The sequence below is a fragment of the Ascidia mentula genome, chromosome 6 (genome assembly GCF_947561715.1).
Source record: "Ascidia mentula chromosome 6, kaAscMent1.1, whole genome shotgun sequence".
Classification (NCBI taxonomy): domain Eukaryota; kingdom Metazoa; phylum Chordata; class Ascidiacea; order Phlebobranchia; family Ascidiidae; genus Ascidia; species Ascidia mentula.
This window is the reverse complement of record NC_138571.1, coordinates 11,648,343-11,671,366: the sequence shown is the minus strand read 5'-3', so window position 1 is coordinate 11,671,366 and position 23,024 is coordinate 11,648,343. Positions and strand designations below refer to the sequence as shown.

The 23,024-nt window shown below is 37.7% G+C and overlaps 3 protein-coding genes across 3 annotated transcripts; all 3 read right to left on the bottom strand.

Annotated features, from left to right (window-relative positions):
- Positions 1-332: 332 nt before the first annotated feature.
- Positions 333-3,038, bottom strand: LOC145906300 (neo-calmodulin-like). The gene is made up of 3 exons (XM_082993714.1): positions 2,725-3,038; positions 2,199-2,360; positions 333-1,193 (listed from the first exon to the last, which is right to left on the bottom strand). Exons 1-3 carry the CDS (start codon positions 3,031-3,033, stop codon positions 1,017-1,019), a joined length of 648 nt encoding a protein of 215 aa, XP_082849840.1. The 5' UTR covers positions 3,034-3,038; the 3' UTR covers positions 333-1,016.
- Positions 3,039-6,823: 3,785 nt separating this feature from the next.
- On the bottom strand, positions 6,824-9,757 carry LOC145906298 (neo-calmodulin-like). Its single transcript, XM_082993713.1, has 3 exons — positions 9,366-9,757; positions 8,845-9,006; positions 6,824-7,825 (listed from the first exon to the last, which is right to left on the bottom strand). The coding sequence occupies exons 1-3, from the start codon at positions 9,672-9,674 to the stop codon at positions 7,649-7,651; spliced, it is 648 nt and encodes a 215-aa protein (XP_082849839.1). The 5' UTR covers positions 9,675-9,757; the 3' UTR covers positions 6,824-7,648.
- Positions 9,758-13,582: 3,825 nt separating this feature from the next.
- LOC145906514 (neo-calmodulin-like) lies at positions 13,583-16,516 on the bottom strand. The gene is made up of 3 exons (XM_082993946.1): positions 16,125-16,516; positions 15,604-15,765; positions 13,583-14,584 (listed from the first exon to the last, which is right to left on the bottom strand). Exons 1-3 carry the CDS (start codon positions 16,431-16,433, stop codon positions 14,408-14,410), a joined length of 648 nt encoding a protein of 215 aa, XP_082850072.1. The 5' UTR covers positions 16,434-16,516; the 3' UTR covers positions 13,583-14,407.
- Positions 16,517-23,024: the final 6,508 nt, after the last annotated feature.

Genomic DNA, 23,024 nt, shown 5'->3' with positions numbered 1-23,024 from the left:
ATGCTAAGGTTTCTGCGCAGCTAAATGCTTGCCAACAAACAAGTATGTGAAAACTATAGTGATGCACCGAAACAGCAATTTTTTTATTCGGCCGAAACCGAATATTAAATTCGGCCGAAGAAATCGAAACTAATTTTGGTATCCATCTCTTAAAATCGTAATAAATTTAAACAAAACATGTGCTGGAATGGATCTATGATCCTATCATACAGCCATTTTATTGGCACTTAAAGAATGCAGAACCAACTTCTTAAAGTTGATTTCGATGACAAAAACACACTAGTAGAGTTTGAACAATAATTCTAAACTTTGTGTATCAGTGTTGCGTGCAGTTAAAAAGTTTCGGTTTCGGCCGAATAATTCGGCAAAAAAAACAATATAATCAGCATTTTATCTATTATAGCGTATGTATTCGCGTTTCACAACTATCATCTACTCGCATGTGTGGCCGCTAGATGGCACTGGTGTGTTTGCATATGACAAATACGCATCCAAGAAAAACAAAGAAAGACCAGAAAATGCACAAAATACAAATATTCTACTTTAGGAAAATATCGCGCACGTTTTTATGACGCAATCAAAAATTTTTAAGATGCACCAACGTTGAACTTATAATAAAGACAGAATGATGTAAAACAATTACATGACAGGAATATATGACATTTACCTGATATAACTAAACGTTATTGAACGTCGATCAACCATGCACTAAACCTAGCGGAACTGTAAATACAGTACTATAATGCTACCTATAAAGGAGTAATTAAAACATATAGTCAGTATTGCTGCTGCAAAATTCATTACAGACGTTTTAATCGTTTCTACAATCATTCTCGCTGCGTTTTTTACGACAACTTTTGCGTCCATTATATAAAGCGCAAATATAGGTCATATTACTACGACAATTTTTCACTGTCGATAAAAAACAAAAATAACCGCAAATAAACAAAAACGAACAAAAAAAGGTATAAAATAAAGCTTTTGAAAGTGCCCTGATTTAGCATAAATCGTGAAATTTATGACGACACAATGGCAGCAAGGAAATCCTTGAAATCGATGACCCCATCCCCGTCCAAATCGACCTGTGACATCATCTCGTCGAGGTCTTCCTCTGTTGGGTTTTGAAATAATTTTTTCATCATCTCATTCACATCTTCTCTGGTGATGAAACCTCTCCCGGATTTGTCGAAAAGCTGAAGTGAAAAAATCAACATCATGAGGTTTTCAGGCTTGGCAGCGTAGCTGGATCAGCCACTTTTTCCTGACATGTCGGAGCAAGATTTGAAAAATCAAGCTCCCGGTGAGGTTTGAACTCACGACCCTGGGCCAACCAGGTCCAACGCTCTACAGCTACAGGAGCCCAGTGGTTTCACGGGGTATATTGTGGTCATGGTACACTGGTGTGTAAGCGCACAACTTGCCAGGAAACCTCCACATATACATAGGGGATCTCTACCACCGTATCAGATAACGCAGTAATATTTCATGCATTGGCATGATAGGCTGCAGCGTGAAAAAATGAAAGTTCAATCCAAAAAAACGTGACTACTTTGAAAGTTACTCGACGCTTCTTTTGTTGCTGCTTTTGTATCGTGGCGACAAAAGCAAATTTGTTGTGGGTATTGACTCATACAAAGCCTAAGAAAGAGACTGCCGCCGATACGGCTCACTGGGACTATACAGTCTAGCGGACCCGTCAATATCAAATAGGGACACGCTAATAGAATTGTTTGCTTTGAAATTGAGGAAATTCCACTGTAAAGGGTTTGTACTGCCCAGAATCAAATGCGATCCCCAAAAAACAATTTTGTTCTCTCGAAAGACTTGCTGCCCCTAACATATAAATTTGTTATCAAACCCGATAGGCAAAAGGCAAGGTTCTTCTTATTCATACATAATTTGGCCCTGCATTCTAGAAAATTTAACATTCACAAAAAATACATGATTGAAAACTGGTTAAAAGCACAAAACCTTTTTTGTCACGAAACTTTTCTTGTAACCAATAACACAAGTAAAGGTTTACCCTCTGCATGGAACTATATACAAATTTGTTGTAATATTTTTCACATAATTTCAATGAGTTTGCTGTGTTTTCGGGATGCATGCGTCAATGGTTTTCAAGCTTTTTGTATAGTCACGGATCCCTTCCTAAAATCTCAAATCTGCAGATCCACAAACGACTTATTCCAATCCCTTACCTTATAAGCATTTTGAATATCGTCGCTTGTAAAGTCGTTTGGAACAACTTGACTGACGAAATTAGAGAAAGTTTCAGCCGTAAGCACACCGTTATCACTTTGGCCTGTCATGGAATTCAATTCTGTACTGGTGACGTGCATTCCGAAGCATTCAAGCAACGCCTGTAAATAAACATGTTTAGTGTTTTTTTCTGGAATATTCTATGGCAAAAAATACATATCTACAACTTTGTATCGAGTTCAATTCCCACGATATTTACTCGATTGATGGCCAAACAGCCTGTAACTGAATACACATTGGGTATTTGCCCTTTAAAATGTCGTTGTTTGGACTTGCTGCAGTTTGTCAAACACAAACGTAGCTTTAAACAACAGATCGAAGAGTATTGAAAGAATTTTTTTCGATATGTTTGTAATTTAATTTTACGAGGGAAAATTATTTTTTAATTCACTATAACGTTTTTCATTAATCCGAGTTACTGACTATATAGTTTAGGAATCCATAACTTGATGTTTCTATATTTACTTGTAAATCTTCTGCTCCCAATTCGCCTTTTCCGTCGTGATCGAAAAGATCGAACAGCGAACAAATCTCATCCTCGTTCCATTTAACCGATATTTCGGTGTCTCGGTCAGTTTCTTCTGTGGGCGTAAATTCGACGGCAGTCGTGTTTTTGAAAACAGTCCCTTGGGGCTGTCGTTGGTTTTCTGTGCTTTGCAAGTTGTCACCAGTTTTATCGTTTACCGTCGTAAATTTTTCACTTTGGTATGTGATTGTTTGAAGGGTTGTTGATTTCTTCTGCTTCAATCGCTTCTTCAAAAATGTCCAACACATTTCAATTTGTACATTACCCGTAAAAGTCTAACTGATGTTTTGAGCACACAAACACTTCTTACTTTGAGCAACTTCAGGTTATTTGCAACTATAATAAACGCTGTAACAAAACACATGAAAAAATGTTACAGAGTAGAAGGAAAAACGTTCTTTCAAACAAATTACATGCGCACTCCAGCAGTTCCCTTTGCGTATTTGTGTGAAAAGTTGAGGCAGTTTTTATCCCCCGACGCGTCACGCTCAAACTAGTGCCATAAAACTAAAGTCCCCTGGCTTTCGAAACCTGTGAACGAGTTAGTAAATTTTTATAACGTGTTTAAGGTTGTATAAAGACAAATAAATCGCCGAGTTTTACAAAAACACGCCACGTGACTCATGACAGTGACAATTCATTCCCTTTAATACGACCACAACAAAGCTTCTAGGTTCGCAATCCAGGGGCTAGACAAAGCCGTTTAAAATATTCAAAGTAGGTCCACCGACAATTACAAATATTGGTGTACTTTTATCAAAAATTGCGTAAAAAGGAAATCGTTTTTGCCATTCAATTAGATCCTGCTTAAACAATTCAGAAAAGTTCTCGTTTTTACATTTACAATATCGCTTGTGCAAAAACGTTTAACCGATTGTAAAAAGATTTTATGTATTTTGGTTTGGTAAAAATTTGTTTGGAAAGAGTCTCACTCCTTTGGTAGTTTAAAGAGGAAATCAGTGCTTACCTATAATAAGCTTCATCTTAAAAATTACGAAACGTTGTTGTGACTTCATCCAATGACTTCTATTTTTACTACCCTGTGGATATGTACTGATAGGAACTTTCTGTTTTGGAAACCGCAAGTCCGGTTAATTATTGCTTAGTGATCCCTAAAAGTTGAATTTTTATTGCTAGTTTGGTTGTATTGTGACGTCATCATAGGTTGTTTCATTTTTATGTTTGTTTAAACCCGACCAATGTATGTTTTCAGTATGGGTGTCTGCTTTTGTAACGAGGTTTACAGTTCCGCTTGTAAAGTTCGTTGTGTGAAAAAGCAACTGAAAATCGAAATAAAGAAAGTGGTCGTACGTTGTTTGACGTGTACCCATGTAATCTTTCTGTTCTTATTTTTCGCCATTGTACTGGTTTCATTTACTTTGATCTTTGTTTTCTCTCTTTTTTCTTCAATTACTCGCCGCTAGCGTCCCTTTTTTCAATAACAAAAACAGTCCCGAGTTTAAATGAGTAATTTTTCGCCGCTTTACCTTCTATTTTTTTTAATTTGTTTTTGAGATTATGTCAATAATATCATTCAACTAGCCTTAGGAATTTTGAAAAGTTCTTAATGTGTCCTGTTTTCAAAACGGTTCTCTTAAACCGGTAAGAACTGGATTTGCCAATACTCGCTCTTTCATTTACGGTGATGTTTTAGTTAAGTATTGGCCTACATCACGGCGACTGCCACGCACAACCAATGGCGTTGTACATTGATTTGCATATTTCCGCCGATACCAAAACAAAGTCCAAAAACCAAAAATCTACTTTCACATAAACTATTATAACAACAACAACAACAACCTTTTATACAAATTATACCACCTTGCAAAACACCCAACATCACGCGAAAACACTGCACCATAGGGCCCAGAAATACGAAAGAGCCATACTTTTCTGCTTTGCGACCAATGTCTGATTAAATGATTCTTTTTTGCTTTAAAAAGCCGGATTTGGACTTATGTTTACAGCAAAGGCCACTCCTGGTCCAATGTACTGAACAACAACAAAAAATCACTACGTACACAGATTCGCAAAATTTTGCATTCAACTTCAAAACGACATGAAATCTAAGAAGCACTACACGGTTTTGACTTCTGATGAAGCACCCTTTGTTCAGAATATGTTTTAAAACCTGTGAACGAAACAAGAAACGTCAGAGACGACACAAACACCTCTGTCGCAAGCGCAATTCGTGGAAAAACAGTAAATATTTACTCCCACAACAGTTTGCTTTGCAAGAGCTGTTCATTTGGACTTTGCATTTGCACTTCTGACACCAACTTCGTAATCAATGACACCAATATGTTATTTGCATTTGACATTTATAAAACATAATTGTTATTTGTCACGAAACAATGTGGTATGCAATCGCATTATTAATCCACTGCGCAGGTCCTTATTTGGCGATCACAGCTACAGTATAGAGATCAATCATTATGTTTATAGGCTTCAAAGCCCAGGCTTTGTAGCCTAGCTGGATCAACTACTTATTGTTGTTATTTGTAATTAAGAGTTTCTGTCCGATAGAAATACAAAGGCAGTAAAACTGTTTGTCGCTGATGCTTCCCAAATTAAATCAAATTAATGTTTCTATAGAACTTTGGCGAACATGCACAATATACAAAAAATCAGCTCCAAAACGTTCCTTCAAAAAGAACTATCCTGTCCGCATTGCTAGACTTTAGACGAAACCAATTGTGTCGATTGCGTACTTTTCCGAGTATCGATAATGAGCTGGCGTTGCGCAAACGACCTCGCAGTGGACTTTCTATTTGCCTTTTCACATGGGCAAAAGCGAGTGGTAGGAAAAACCCACAATTTTCTGACAGGGGAATATACATCTTTCATGTGACGGCAAGTTTACGCCATGCAGCAAACATGAATCTTTGCATTGTAAAGATTAATTTACGATCACACCGAACCGCTGCAGGCATTTAAATGTGCCAGAAGTCTTCGTAGTTAACGATTGTTTGTTCAAACACTACCCCCGAGTTTCACAATGACGGTACAAAAGTGGTAAGTGGGGAATTTTCTCTTATGGGTGCTCGTTACGTAAAGGCTCAAGTGCGTCGAGAGACGATTGTTGAGTCACTGTTGTACTTGTTTTGCAAACAGGGGGGAGACGAACACCAAGGTTTATCATGTATACAGTACACTGTTATTATACGACCTGCTTTTTCTTCTAACAAACGTTTCGTTGTTATTCAGCGAAAGGTTGTTGAATAACTACTAAAACGACAGTATAAATAGTTATGTACATACACTATTGTTTGATATAACAGCAAAATCATCAAAACAGTCTGATGTATACCGTATTTACTCGATTGTAAGCCGCGGCTTATAAAGTTTTTTAACCTACCGTTTGTGCGGCTTACAATCGAGGGCGACTTACATTCGAGGGCGGCCTTCATTATTTAATGTCACGCCGATATTTTGTCTGCGCTTTGTTTTTTAATGAAATTTGCCATCAACTCGCTCCATTGTACCAAAATGTTTTATCTCCCAAGGTTGTCAGCGTATCTGACAATTTTAAACGACAGATTTGTTGACAATTATTGTTGTAGGGCACCTAAGTTTGTCTTTAACATTAACGTGCGGCTTACATTCGATGGCGGCTTATATTAATTTTTGAACACCTTCGCATGCGGCTTACAATCGAGGGCGGCTTACATTCGAGGGCGGCTTACAATCGAGTAAATACGGTGTAGGATCAATTTAAGTGAGTGATAGTGATAAAGCCTAATTGTAGCCATAACGATCATAACAACAGATTGATTTATACACTATTAATTGTAACAAATATTTATACCCATGTGACAAAACGACTTAATGCTAAGGTTTCTGCGCAGCTAAATGCTTGCCAACAAACAAGTATGTGAAAACTATAGTGATGCACCGAAACAGCAATTTTTTTATTCTGCCGAAACCGAATATTCGGCAAAAGTTGCCGAATAAATTCGGCCGAAGAAATCGAAACTAATTTTGGTATCCATCTCTTTAAATCGCAATAAATTTAAACAAAACATGTGCTGGAATGGATCTATGATCCTATCATACAGCCTTTTATTGGCACTTAAAGAATGCAGAACCAACTTCTTAAAGTTGATTTCGATGACAAAAACACACTAGTAGAGTTTGAACAATAATTCTAAACTTTGTGTATCAGTGTTGCGTGCAGTTAAAAAGTTTCGGTTTCGGCCGAATAATTCGGCAAAAAAAAACAATATAATCAGCATTTTATCTATTATAGCGTATGTATTCGCGTTTCACAACTATCATCTACTCGCATGTGTGGCCGCTAGATGGCACTGGTGTGTTTGCATATGACAAATACGCATCAAAGAAAAACAAAGAAAGACCAGAAAATGCACAAAATACAAATATTCTACTTTAGGAAAATATCGCGCACGTTTTTATGACGCAATCAAAAATTTTTAAGATGCACCAACGTTGAACTTATAATAAAGACAGAATGATGTAAAACAATTACGTGACAGGAATATATGACATTTACCTGATATAACTAAACGTTATTGAACGTCGATCAACCATGCACTAAACCTAGCGGAACTGTAAATACAGTACTATAATGCTACCTATAAAGGAGTAATTAAAACATATAGTCAGTATTGCTGCTGCAAAATTCATTACAGACGTTTTAATCGTTTCTACAATCATTCTCGCTGCGTTTTTTACGACAACTTTTGCGTCCATTATATAAAGCGCAAACCATAGGTCACGTTACTACGACAATTTTTCACTGTCGATAAAAAACAAAAATAACCGCAAATAAACAAAAACGAACAAAAAAAGGTATAAAATAAAGCTTTTGAAAGTGCCCTGATTTAGCATAAATCGTGAAATTTATGACGACACAATGGCAGCAAGGAAATCCTTGAAATCGATGACCCCATCCCCGTCCAAATCGACCTGTGACATCATCTCGTCGAGGTCTTCCTCTGTTGGGTTTTGAAATAATTTTTTCATCATTTCATTCACATCTTCTCTGGTGATGAAACCTCTCCCGGATTTGTCGAAAAGCTGAAGTGAAAAAATGAACATCATGAGGTTTTCAGGCTTGGTAGCGTAGGTGGATCAACCACTTTTTCCTGACAAGTCGGAGCAAGATTTGTAAAATCAAGCTTCCGGTGAGGTTTGAACTCACGACCCTGGGCTAACCAGGTCCAACGCTCTACCAACTGAGCTACAGGAGCCCAGTGATTTCACGGGGTATATTGTGGCCAAGGTACATTGGTGTGTAAGCGCACAACTTGCCAGGCAACCTCCACATATACGTAGGGGATCTCTACCACCGTATCAGATAACGCAGTAATATTTCATGCATTGGCATGATAGGCTGCAGCGTGAAAAAATGAAAGTTCAATCCAAAAAAACGTGACTACTTTGAAAGTTACTCTTCGCTTCTTTTGCGTTATTAAATATATCTGGCGTGCTGCGGGTTGCTGCTTTTGTATCGTGGCGACAAAAGCAAAGTTGCTGTGGGTGTTGACTCGTACAAAGCCTAAGAAAGAGACTGCCGCCGATACGGCTCACTGGAACTATACAGTCTAGCGGACCCGTCAATATCAAATAGGGACACGCTAATAGAATTGTTTGCTTTGAAATTGAGGAAGTTCCACCGTAAAGGGTTTGTACTGCCCAGAATCAAATGCGATCCCCAAAAAACAATTCTGTTCTCTCGAAAACTTTGTTATCAAACCCGACAGGCAAAAGGCAAGGTTCTTCTTATTCATACATAATTTGGCCCTGCATTCTAGAAAATTTAATATTCACAAAAAATACATGATTGAAAACTGGTTAAAAGCACAAAACCTTTTTTGTCACGCAACTTTTCTTGTAACCAATAACACAAGTAAAGGTTTACCCTCTGCATGGAACTATATACAAATTTGTTGTAATATTTTTCACATAATTTCAATGAGTTTGCTGTGTTTTCGGAATGCATGCGTCAATGGTTTTCAAGCTTTTTGTATAGTCACGAATCCCTTCCTAAAATCTTAAATCTGCAGATCCACAAACGACTTATTCCAATCCCTTACCTTATAAGCATTTTGAATATCGTCGCTTGTAAAGTCGTTTGGAACAACTTGACTGACGAAATTAGAGAAAGTTTCAGCCGTAAGCACACCGTTATCACTTTGGCCTGTCATGGAATTCAATTCTGTACTGGTGACGTGCATTCCGAAGCATTCAAGCAACGCCTGTAAATAAACATGTTTAGTGTTGTTCTGGAATATTCTATGGCAAAAATACATATCTACAACTTTGTATCGAGTTCAATTCCCACGATATTTACTCGATTGATGGCCAAACAGCCCGTAACTGAATACACATTGGGTATTTGCCCTTCAAAATGTCGTTGTTTGGACTTGCTACAGTTTGTCAAACACAAACGTAGCTTTAAATAACAGACTGAAGAGTATTGAAAGAAGTTTTTTCGATATGTTTGTAATTTAATTTTACGAGGAAAGTTATTTTTTAATTCAATATATCGTTTTTATTAATCCGAGTTACTGACTATATAGTTTAGGAATCCATAACTTGATGTTTCTATATTTACTTGTAAATCTTCTGCTCCCAATTCGCCTTTTCCGTCGTGATCAAAAAGATCGAACAGCGAACAAATCTCATCCTCGTTCCATTTAACTGATATTTCGGTGTCTCGGTCAGTTTCTTCTGTGGGCGTAAATTCGACGGCAGTCGTGTTTTTGAAAACAGTTCCTTGAAACTGTTGTTGGTTTTCTGTGCTTTGCAAGTTGTCACCAGTTTTATTTTTTACCATCGTTAATGCATCACTTTGGTGTGTGATTTTTTGAAGGGTTATTGATTTCTTCTGCTTCAATCGCTTCTTCAAAAATGTCCAACACATTTCAATTTGTACATTACCCGTAAAAGTCTAACTGATGTTTTGAGCACACACACACACTTCTTACTTTGAGCAACTTCAGGTTATTTGCAACTATAATAAACGCTGTAACAAAACACATGAAAAAATGTTACAGAGTAGAAGGAAAAACGTTCTTTCAAACAAATTACATGCGCACTCCAGCAGTTCCCTTTGCGTATTTGTGTGAAAAGTTGGAGGCAGTTTTTATCCCCGACGCGTCACGCTCAAACGAGTGCCATAAAACTAAAGTCCCCTGGCTTTTGAAACACCTGCGAACGCGTTAGTGGAGTTTTATAACTTGTTTAATGTTGTGTAAAGACGAACACATCCGTCGTTGTCTTTTTAGAAAAAAACAAACTTGTATCGTTTGTTCGTTGGTCATCGGCCCTTAACAATTAAAAAAAATCTTTTGCATATCATGGGCTTTTCCCTATGACTCATGGCAGTGGCAATTCATTCCCTTTAATACGACCACCATCAAGCGCATTGGTTCTCAATCTGTGGGCTAGGCAAAGCCGTTTAAAATATTCAAAGTAGGTCCTCTGACATTTACATATATTGGTGTACTTTTATCAAAAATTGCGTCATAAGGAAATCGTTTTTGCCATTCAGTTAGGTCCTGCTTCACAAGAAACACTGAGAGTTTTAAGTATTATTAGTCATTTTAGTTACGTTTTAACATGGTTCGCTGGGAATTTAGAAGAGTTCTAGTTCTTATATTTCCAATATCGCTTGTGCAAAAACGTTCACAATTGTAAAAAGATTTTATGTATTTTGGTTCATGCTAAAAATTTGTTTAGGTTTGGTCTTAACTTTAAAGAGGAAAAGAGTGGATAGCTATTATAAATTTCATCTTAAAAATTACGAAACGTTGTTGTGGCTACTTCCCTAGCTGTGGATATGTAGCGATAGGAACTTTCTGTTTTGGAAACCGCAAGTCCGGTTAATTATTGCTTAGTGATCCCTAAAAGTTGAATTTTTATTGCTAGTTTGGTTGTATTGTGACGTCATCATAGGTTGTTTCATTTTTATGTTTGTTTAAACCCGACCAATGTATGTTTTCAGTATGGGTGTCTGCTTTTGTAACGAGGTTTACAGTTCCGCTTGTAAAGTTCGTTGTGTGAAAAAGCAACTGAAAATCGAAATAAAGAAAGTGGTCGTACGTTGTTTGACGTGTACCCATGTAATCTTTCTGTTCTTATTTTTCGCCATTGTACTGGTTTCATTTACTTTGATCTTTGTTTTCTCTCTTTTTTCTTCAATTACTCGCCGCTAGCGTCCCTTTTTTCAATAACAAAAACAGTCCCGAGTTTAAATGAGTAATTTTTCGCCGCTTTACCTTCTATTTTTTTTAATTTGTTTTTGAGATTATGTCAATAATATCATTCAACTAGCCTTAGGAATTTTGAAAAGTTCTTAATGTGTCCTGTTTTCAAAACGGTTCTCTTAAACCGGTAAGAACTGGATTTGCCAATACTCGCTCTTTCATTTACGGTGATGTTTTAGTTAAGTATTGGCCTACATCACGGCGACTGCCACGCACAACCAATGGCGTTGTACATTGATTTGCATATTTCCGCCGATACCAAAACAAAGTCCAAAAACCAAAAATCTACTTTCACATAAACTATTATAACAACAACAACAACAACCTTTTATACAAATTATACCACCTTGCAAAACACCCAACATCACGCGAAAACACTGCACCATAGGGCCCAGAAATACGAAAGAGCCATACTTTTCTGCTTTGCGACCAATGTCTGATTAAATGATTCTTTTTTGCTTTAAAAAGCCGGATTTGGACTTATGTTTACAGCAAAGGCCACTCCTGGTCCAATGTACTGAACAACAACAAAAAATCACTACGTACACAGATTCGCAAAATTTTGCATTCAACTTCAAAACGACATGAAATCTAAGAAGCACTACACGGTTTTGACTTCTGATGAAGCACCCTTTGTTCAGAATATGTTTTAAAACCTGTGAACGAAACAAGAAACGTCAGAGACGACACAAACACCTCTGTCGCAAGCGCAATTCGTGGAAAAACAGTAAATATTTACTCCCACAACAGTTTGCTTTGCAAGAGCTGTTCATTTGGACTTTGCATTTGCACTTCTGACACCAACTTCGTAATCAATGACACCAATATGTTATTTGCATTTGACATTTATAAAACATAATTGTTATTTGTCACGAAACAATGTGGTATGCAATCGCATTATTAATCCACTGCGCAGGTCCTTATTTGGCGATCACAGCTACAGTATAGAGATCAATCATTATGTTTATAGGCTTCAAAGCCCAGGCTTTGTAGCCTAGCTGGATCAACTACTTATTGTTGTTATTTGTAATTAAGAGTTTCTGTCCGATAGAAATACAAAGGCAGTAAAACTGTTTGTCGCTGATGCTTCCCAAATTAAATCAAATTAATGTTTCTATAGAACTTTGGCGAACATGCACAATATACAAAAAATCAGCTCCAAAACGTTCCTTCAAAAAGAACTATCCTGTCCGCATTGCTAGACTTTAGACGAAACCAATTGTGTCGATTGCGTACTTTTCCGAGTATCGATAATGAGCTGGCGTTGCGCAAACGACCTCGCAGTGGACTTTCTATTTGCCTTTTCACATGGGCAAAAGCGAGTGGTAGGAAAAACCCACAATTTTCTGACAGGGGAATATACATCTTTCATGTGACGGCAAGTTTACGCCATGCAGCAAACATGAATCTTTGCATTGTAAAGATTAATTTACGATCACACCGAACCGCTGCAGGCATTTAAATGTGCCAGAAGTCTTCGTAGTTAACGATTGTTTGTTCAAACACTACCCCCGAGTTTCACAATGACGGTACAAAAGTGGTAAGTGGGGAATTTTCTCTTATGGGTGCTCGTTACGTAAAGGCTCAAGTGCGTCGAGAGACGATTGTTGAGTCACTGTTGTACTTGTTTTGCAAACAGGGGGGAGACGAACACCAAGGTTTATCATGTATACAGTACACTGTTATTATACGACCTGCTTTTTCTTCTAACAAACGTTTCGTTGTTATTCAGCGAAAGGTTGTTGAATAACTACTAAAACGACAGTATAAATAGTTATGTACATACACTATTGTTTGATATAACAGCAAAATCATCAAAACAGTCTGATGTATACCGTATTTACTCGATTGTAAGCCGCGGCTTATAAAGTTTTTTAACCTACCGTTTGTGCGGCTTACAATCGAGGGCGACTTACATTCGAGGGCGGCCTTCATTATTTAATGTCACGCCGATATTTTGTCTGCGCTTTGTTTTTTAATGAAATTTGCCATCAACTCGCTCCATTGTACCAAAATGTTTTATCTCCCAAGGTTGTCAGCGTATCTGACAATTTTAAACGACAGATTTGTTGACAATTATTGTTGTAGGGCACCTAAGTTTGTCTTTAACATTAACGTGCGGCTTACATTCGATGGCGGCTTATATTAATTTTTGAACACCTTCGCATGCGGCTTACAATCGAGGGCGGCTTACATTCGAGGGCGGCTTACAATCGAGTAAATACGGTGTAGGATCAATTTAAGTGAGTGATAGTGATAAAGCCTAATTGTAGCCATAACGATCATAACAACAGATTGATTTATACACTATTAATTGTAACAAATATTTATACCCATGTGACAAAACGACTTAATGCTAAGGTTTCTGCGCAGCTAAATGCTTGCCAACAAACAAGTATGTGAAAACTATAGTGATGCACCGAAACAGCAATTTTTTTATTCTGCCGAAACCGAATATTCGGCAAAAGTTGCCGAATAAATTCGGCCGAAGAAATCGAAACTAATTTTGGTATCCATCTCTTTAAATCGCAATAAATTTAAACAAAACATGTGCTGGAATGGATCTATGATCCTATCATACAGCCTTTTATTGGCACTTAAAGAATGCAGAACCAACTTCTTAAAGTTGATTTCGATGACAAAAACACACTAGTAGAGTTTGAACAATAATTCTAAACTTTGTGTATCAGTGTTGCGTGCAGTTAAAAAGTTTCGGTTTCGGCCGAATAATTCGGCAAAAAAAAACAATATAATCAGCATTTTATCTATTATAGCGTATGTATTCGCGTTTCACAACTATCATCTACTCGCATGTGTGGCCGCTAGATGGCACTGGTGTGTTTGCATATGACAAATACGCATCAAAGAAAAACAAAGAAAGACCAGAAAATGCACAAAATACAAATATTCTACTTTAGGAAAATATCGCGCACGTTTTTATGACGCAATCAAAAATTTTTAAGATGCACCAACGTTGAACTTATAATAAAGACAGAATGATGTAAAACAATTACGTGACAGGAATATATGACATTTACCTGATATAACTAAACGTTATTGAACGTCGATCAACCATGCACTAAACCTAGCGGAACTGTAAATACAGTACTATAATGCTACCTATAAAGGAGTAATTAAAACATATAGTCAGTATTGCTGCTGCAAAATTCATTACAGACGTTTTAATCGTTTCTACAATCATTCTCGCTGCGTTTTTTACGACAACTTTTGCGTCCATTATATAAAGCGCAAACCATAGGTCACGTTACTACGACAATTTTTCACTGTCGATAAAAAACAAAAATAACCGCAAATAAACAAAAACGAACAAAAAAAGGTATAAAATAAAGCTTTTGAAAGTGCCCTGATTTAGCATAAATCGTGAAATTTATGACGACACAATGGCAGCAAGGAAATCCTTGAAATCGATGACCCCATCCCCGTCCAAATCGACCTGTGACATCATCTCGTCGAGGTCTTCCTCTGTTGGGTTTTGAAATAATTTTTTCATCATTTCATTCACATCTTCTCTGGTGATGAAACCTCTCCCGGATTTGTCGAAAAGCTGAAGTGAAAAAATGAACATCATGAGGTTTTCAGGCTTGGTAGCGTAGGTGGATCAACCACTTTTTCCTGACAAGTCGGAGCAAGATTTGTAAAATCAAGCTTCCGGTGAGGTTTGAACTCACGACCCTGGGCTAACCAGGTCCAACGCTCTACCAACTGAGCTACAGGAGCCCAGTGATTTCACGGGGTATATTGTGGCCAAGGTACATTGGTGTGTAAGCGCACAACTTGCCAGGCAACCTCCACATATACGTAGGGGATCTCTACCACCGTATCAGATAACGCAGTAATATTTCATGCATTGGCATGATAGGCTGCAGCGTGAAAAAATGAAAGTTCAATCCAAAAAAACGTGACTACTTTGAAAGTTACTCTTCGCTTCTTTTGCGTTATTAAATATATCTGGCGTGCTGCGGGTTGCTGCTTTTGTATCGTGGCGACAAAAGCAAAGTTGCTGTGGGTGTTGACTCGTACAAAGCCTAAGAAAGAGACTGCCGCCGATACGGCTCACTGGAACTATACAGTCTAGCGGACCCGTCAATATCAAATAGGGACACGCTAATAGAATTGTTTGCTTTGAAATTGAGGAAGTTCCACCGTAAAGGGTTTGTACTGCCCAGAATCAAATGCGATCCCCAAAAAACAATTCTGTTCTCTCGAAAACTTTGTTATCAAACCCGACAGGCAAAAGGCAAGGTTCTTCTTATTCATACATAATTTGGCCCTGCATTCTAGAAAATTTAATATTCACAAAAAATACATGATTGAAAACTGGTTAAAAGCACAAAACCTTTTTTGTCACGCAACTTTTCTTGTAACCAATAACACAAGTAAAGGTTTACCCTCTGCATGGAACTATATACAAATTTGTTGTAATATTTTTCACATAATTTCAATGAGTTTGCTGTGTTTTCGGAATGCATGCGTCAATGGTTTTCAAGCTTTTTGTATAGTCACGAATCCCTTCCTAAAATCTTAAATCTGCAGATCCACAAACGACTTATTCCAATCCCTTACCTTATAAGCATTTTGAATATCGTCGCTTGTAAAGTCGTTTGGAACAACTTGACTGACGAAATTAGAGAAAGTTTCAGCCGTAAGCACACCGTTATCACTTTGGCCTGTCATGGAATTCAATTCTGTACTGGTGACGTGCATTCCGAAGCATTCAAGCAACGCCTGTAAATAAACATGTTTAGTGTTGTTCTGGAATATTCTATGGCAAAAATACATATCTACAACTTTGTATCGAGTTCAATTCCCACGATATTTACTCGATTGATGGCCAAACAGCCCGTAACTGAATACACATTGGGTATTTGCCCTTCAAAATGTCGTTGTTTGGACTTGCTACAGTTTGTCAAACACAAACGTAGCTTTAAATAACAGACTGAAGAGTATTGAAAGAAGTTTTTTCGATATGTTTGTAATTTAATTTTACGAGGAAAGTTATTTTTTAATTCAATATATCGTTTTTATTAATCCGAGTTACTGACTATATAGTTTAGGAATCCATAACTTGATGTTTCTATATTTACTTGTAAATCTTCTGCTCCCAATTCGCCTTTTCCGTCGTGATCAAAAAGATCGAACAGCGAACAAATCTCATCCTCGTTCCATTTAACTGATATTTCGGTGTCTCGGTCAGTTTCTTCTGTGGGCGTAAATTCGACGGCAGTCGTGTTTTTGAAAACAGTTCCTTGAAACTGTTGTTGGTTTTCTGTGCTTTGCAAGTTGTCACCAGTTTTATTTTTTACCATCGTTAATGCATCACTTTGGTGTGTGATTTTTTGAAGGGTTATTGATTTCTTCTGCTTCAATCGCTTCTTCAAAAATGTCCAACACATTTCAATTTGTACATTACCCGTAAAAGTCTAACTGATGTTTTGAGCACACACACACACTTCTTACTTTGAGCAACTTCAGGTTATTTGCAACTATAATAAACGCTGTAACAAAACACATGAAAAAATGTTACAGAGTAGAAGGAAAAACGTTCTTTCAAACAAATTACATGCGCACTCCAGCAGTTCCCTTTGCGTATTTGTGTGAAAAGTTGGAGGCAGTTTTTATCCCCGACGCGTCACGCTCAAACGAGTGCCATAAAACTAAAGTCCCCTGGCTTTTGAAACACCTGCGAACGCGTTAGTGGAGTTTTATAACTTGTTTAATGTTGTGTAAAGACGAACACATCCGTCGTTGTCTTTTTAGAAAAAAACAAACTTGTATCGTTTGTTCGTTGGTCATCGGCCCTTAACAATTAAAAAAAATCTTTTGCATATCATGGGCTTTTCCCTATGACTCATGGCAGTGGCAATTCATTCCCTTTAATACGACCACCATCAAGCGCATTGGTTCTCAATCTGTGGGCTAGGCAAAGCCGTTTAAAATATTCAAAGTAGGTCCTCTGACATTTACATATATTGGTGTACTTTTATCAAAAATTGCGTCATAAGGAAATCGTTTTTGCCATTCAGTTAGGTCCTGCTTCACAAGAAACACTGAGAGTTTTAAGTATTATTAGTCATTTTAGTTACGTTTTAACATGGTTCGCTGGGAATTTAGAAGAGTTCTAGTTCTTATATTTCCAATATCGCTTGTGCAAAAACGTTCACAATTGTAAAAAGATTTTATGTATTTTGGTTCATGCTAAAAATTTGTTTAGGTTTGGTCTTAACTTTAAAGAGGAAAAGAGTGGATAGCTATTATAAATTTCATCTTAAAAATTACGAAACGTTGTTGTGGCTACTTCCCTAGCTGTGGATATGTAGCGATAGGAACTTTCTGTTTTGGAAACCGCATGTCCGGTTAATTATTGTTTAGTGATCCCTAAAAGTTGGAATTTTATTGCTAGTTTGGTTGTGTTGTGACGTCATAATAGGTTATTACATTCTTATGTTTGTTCAAACCCGACCAATGGTGTTTGCGGTATGGGTGTCTGCTTTTGCAAACGAGGTTTACAGTTCCGCTTGTAAAGTTCGTTGTGTGAAAAAGCAACTGAAAATCGAAATAAAGAAAGTGGTCGTACGTTGTTTGACGTGTACCAATGTAATCAGTCGTTCTGTTCTTATTTTTCGCCATTGTGCTGGTTTCATTTACTTTGATCTTTGTTATCTCTCTTTTTTCTTCAATTACTCGCCGCTAGCGTCCCTTTTTTCAATAAAAAAACAGTCCCGAGTTTAAATGAGTAATTTTTCGCCGCTTTACCTTTTATTTTTTTCAATGTATTTTTGAGATTATGTCAATAATATCATTCAACTCGCCGTAACAATTTTGAAAAGTTCTTAATGTGTCCTGTTTTTAAAACGGTTCTCTTAAACCAGTAAGAACTGGATTTGCCAATACTCGCTCTTTCATTTACGGCGATGTTTTAGTTAAGTATACGGCGACTGCCACGCACAACCAATAGCGTTGTACATTGATTTGCATATTTCCGCCAATGTCAAAACAAAGTCCAAAAAGCAAAAATCTACTTCCACATAAGCTATTAAAACAACAACAACAACAACCTATTATACAAATTATACCACCTTGCATAACACCCAACATCACACGAAAACACTGCACCATAGGGCCTACAAATACGAAAGAGACATATTTTTCTGCTTTGCGACCAATGCTTGATTAAATGATTCTTTTTTTTGCTTTAAACTGGCAGAATTACACATGTTCAAAGAGAAGACCACTCTTGGTCCAATGTACTTAACATAGCATGAAAAATTACCGTACACAGATGCGCAAAATTTTGCATTCAACTTCAAAATGGCATGAAATCTAAGAAGAGTGGTCTTCTCTTTAAACTCTGAGAAGCACTACACGGTTTTGACTCAAGTACCCTTTCATCAGAATATGCTTTGAATCCTGTGAACTTAGTGAGGAACGTCAGTGACGACACAAACACCTCTGTCGCAAGCGCAATTCGTAGAAAAACTCACAAATATTTACTCCCGCACTACAGTTTGCTTTACAAGTGCTGTCCATTTGGACTTTGCATTTATTTTAATATGGGTAAAATCAAACTATACAACAAGACTAAATAGTCGTTTATCAAGACACATCTTTGAAAAAAACTGATAAATTTAATCAGAATCAACTCGTTGTTGAATTACGCGAGTCATACGCCATATGGCCAGAATTTCTTTGTTCCTGAAAAAGTGTTTTTGACAGGAATTTTTTTTGCACTCCGAAACCAATTTCGTAATCAATTAAACCAATATGTTATTTGCATTTGACATTTATAAAACATAATTGTTATTTGTCACGAAGCAATGTTCTATGTACTCGCATGATCAATCCACTGCGCAGGTCCTTATTCGGCGATCACAGCTACCATATAGAGATCAATCATTAGGTTTATAGGCTTCGAAGGCCAGGCTTTGCAGCCCATAATAGCTGGATCAACTATTTTTTTCCGGCAGCTTGTAGCCTGATCATTCGCTCATTGTGGTTATTTGCAATTAGGAGTTTCTGTCCAATATAAGTAAAAGGGCAGCAAAACTGTTTATTTAAAAACTGAATGCTCCCTGTCAAATTTATGTTTCTAAAAAACTTTGGGGAACATGCACGAAACAAAAAATTAGCTCCAAAACGTTTCTTCGAGAGAACTAGCTATCCTGTCACGTTCATAAGAAAAAACGTTCCGCATTGCTAGACTTTAGACGAAACCAATTCTGTCGATTGCGTACTTTTCCGAGTATTGATAATGAGCTGGCGTTGCGCAAACGACCTCGCAGTGGACTTTCTATTTGCCTTTTCACATAAGGGCAAAAGCGAGTGGTAGGAAAAACCCACAATTTTCTGACAGGGAATATACATCTTTCATGTGACGGCAAGTTTACGCCATGCAGCAAACACGAATCTTTGCATTGTAAAGATTAATTTACGATCACACCGAACCGCTGCTGGCATTTAAATGTGCCAAAAGTCTTCGCAGTTAACGGTTGTCTGTTTAAAAACTACCCTCGAGTTTCACAATGACGGTACAAAAGTGGTAAGTGGGGAATTTTCTCTTATGGGTGCTCGTTACGTAAAGGCTCAAGTGCGTTGAGAGACGATTGTTGAGTCACTGTTGTACTTGTTTTGCATACAAGGTGGGAGACGAACACCAAGGTTTATTATGTATACAGTACACTGTTCTTATACGACCTGCTCTTTCTTCTAACAAACGTTTCGTTGTTATTCAGCGAAAGGTTGTTGAATAACTACTAAAACGACAGTATAAATAGATATGTACATACACTATTGTTTGATATAGCAGCAAAATCAACAAAACAGTCTTCTGGGCAAAACCCCTAAGCGGTTGCCGTTATGATCGTGTTTTTTCTGATATATATAGGATCAATTTAAGTGAGTGATAGTGATAAAGCCTAATTGTAGCCATAACGATCATAACAACAGATTGATTTACACACTATTAATTGTAACAAATATTTATACCCATGTGACAAAACGACTCAATGCTAAGGTTTCTGCGCAGCTAAATGCTTGCCAACAAACAAGTATGTGCATTAGGCGTCGTACACAAACCGATTTGAATTAAAGGAACGACCTCAATTTTAATCTCAAAGTTTATTTACAGCCATTCGTTAAACTGAAGCTGTCCGTACGACCTTTAAAGCAGTCATGATTTTCCAAACTCGTCAGCAACATTCTGCCCCCACGTCAACTCCTGATACCCAAGTGAACTTAACTCGCGACGAAATGACTCCCTTCAAAGCACTTGTGTTGACTATATATCACTATATATAACAGCTGATTACATATAAAGCATACCTACATAAAACTGCCGTTTCCCTGCTGTAACAATAAACTTTATAGTATGTTGAAATTTCTTGTGGACGATTAAAATTATTTTACAATATTGGTTTCCTCCTCAAATGAATCCATTCACTGCGGTAAAATGGCGTGAACACCAGTAAATTCCTTGTCGAATAATACGAATAAGAAAATATGTGCGGAGAATTATCTCGGTCTCTGGACCACAGCTTTTCGAAACATAATTACGTTCCGCCGAATTACGTCTGTCCATTGATGCAAGGTAAAATGTAACAAGTGTGACTCTTCAACTCGACTATTTGCCTTCATGGCTGCTGCACTTCAACGAGGCTTTCAGCTGCACCATCTTAACAATTTTGGTCGGTTTATGTCTAGCTCTATATTCACTGGCCATTTGCGGTTCGAATTCAATAAGTGCAAGCGAACTTTTGGAATATTCACAGATTTAGAAACTTGTCTAACTGGTTATTTATCGTGGCATAATATTTTTGCTTGTCTAATAAAACACAATATAAACTGACTTGGACAGCTCCAGGGGCATTTTTTCAATTTGTTGCGTCTTAGACAAACAATACTTTCAACAGCAATATATTCGAGACTTGTAATCGGCTGGTTGCTAAGCTTTCACATTCAATATTAATTTCAGTTTCGACCACTAATTTTCATAGTTTCATCATTGCAATAAACTGTCAATCACCTATAGGTTGTTCAGGAGTAACTGAAGGCAGCTGCTGTTCTGGCCATTAAATAAGAACGCAATATGCAAAATGACTGACGGTGTTTGGACTTTGCATAACCCAACACGTACGCCTGGTCGACGCTTATCACGTACGTTGTCACGCAACTGACGTCCTTCCAGAAATCAGATCGCCATTTTTTAGTCATGGTGTCACGTACGACGTAATTCCCTTCTGCCATCCGGGTCGAGAAATTTTGACACCAAACGATGAGATAACCATTTGCCAAACGAAGGTACGCTATAGCGTGATTAAAAAACATAAATTTTAGGACAACCCATTTTGTGCCATTGCAGGCGATTTTGTATGTTCTAGGGGAACTGGTTCCATTTACGATTCGTCCTGTTTCAGGCTCTGCAAAAACTTGCGGTTTGTGCGGAAATAGTTGCTTTGGTGTCACTGGACTTCACAAAAGATAGGCCTACGAGATCGCCAACCATTTGCCAAACGAAAGCAAGCCAGTGTGACGAACAAAATTAAATTTGAGGGACCTATGTGGCAATCAAATCGAAAGAAATCCTATACTTTCAAGGTCCTCCGCAATAACGCACCTGCCGACTGATCCTTTTTAACAACACCCATTGTTGGGACTTGTGACCTATAGGGATGGGTCAGTATAACACAGCAAGGATTTAAAACCCTTCTGAGAAATCTTGCAGTGGCCTACAGGGACATAAACAGCCCTTAAACAATCCATTATTCTGTATATTGCCTGAAATTTGAACTGCTTTTTTAGTTCTTTTTCACCCGGCACAACGTAACTTCCTAAGTAAAAAATTCCAAAATTCCACTAAAACTGCCCAAATTTGCACATATATATTTGCTCATTGAACTGAAAATTTCCACCCCTTTCCACGTGTCAGTGATTGGTTTGTTACATCATCATTATATTGTGACAGAGAAACAACTACACGGTTGATATTTCCCGCCAACAAAACTTGTTTTCAAAGAAATGCAGATATGCGGCCTATAAATGACGTAAGGTGTCACGCAACTGACGCCCTCTGTCGCAAAACAGACCGCTGCCATTACCAGCATTACGGTCAGTGCCACGCACAAAATAATTCCCTTCCACCCATGTCGAGGAATTTTAGCAACTATACACTACGCGACAACCATTCGCCATACGAAGGCACAATAGCGTGATCAACAAAAATATATTTTAAGACAAGACATTTGTGTGCCATTGCGGGTGTTTTGGCAACGACTACCTCCCTCTACGATTCGCCCTGCACATTGTTTCAGGCTATATGTAAAAAACTTTTTTCCTCTTCATCGGATTGCGTGCGAAGAGTGGCTTTGATGTCGCTGCACTTCTTGAGTGATATAGGCCTACGTTTTTATCAGGCCAAGGCGTTTGCAGTTGAGCGATCCTGCTGTGGCATTTGCAATTAAAAAAAGGCCCGGCATTTTTCGCAACTCAGAACACGCTTTAAAAGTGGATGGGTTCGTGTCACATGGTTTACGCATACAACTTTTCCCGAGCGCAATAGCTATACATTACCCAGCACCGCAACCAATACAATAACTTTTACTGACCATACTGATGATGAACCAAGTATAGGTTCGAAACGTTCGCTTAAAATGATTAACAGCATCTTAGCTTTGGCTTTTTTATTCAAAGTTATCAACTCCACTTATTTTGCACCCAAATTTTACCGACCATTTTAGCATTTAACTTGAAGTATGAAGACCGCTGCAAGACAGGGATAAGTTAGGTTGCCATATCTGTCAATGCACAAGTCCGAAAAGAGTAAGGTAGTCAATGACCTCGACAAATTTTGTAAATATTTTTGACGGCAACTACCTACGTTGATTAGCCGGCGCCATGTTCAAAATTCCTCATATTTGGACAGTTTTAGACTTTTTTCCGGACACATATTTTAACACCAAAATCCTGACATGTCCGTAAAAATCCGACCTCTG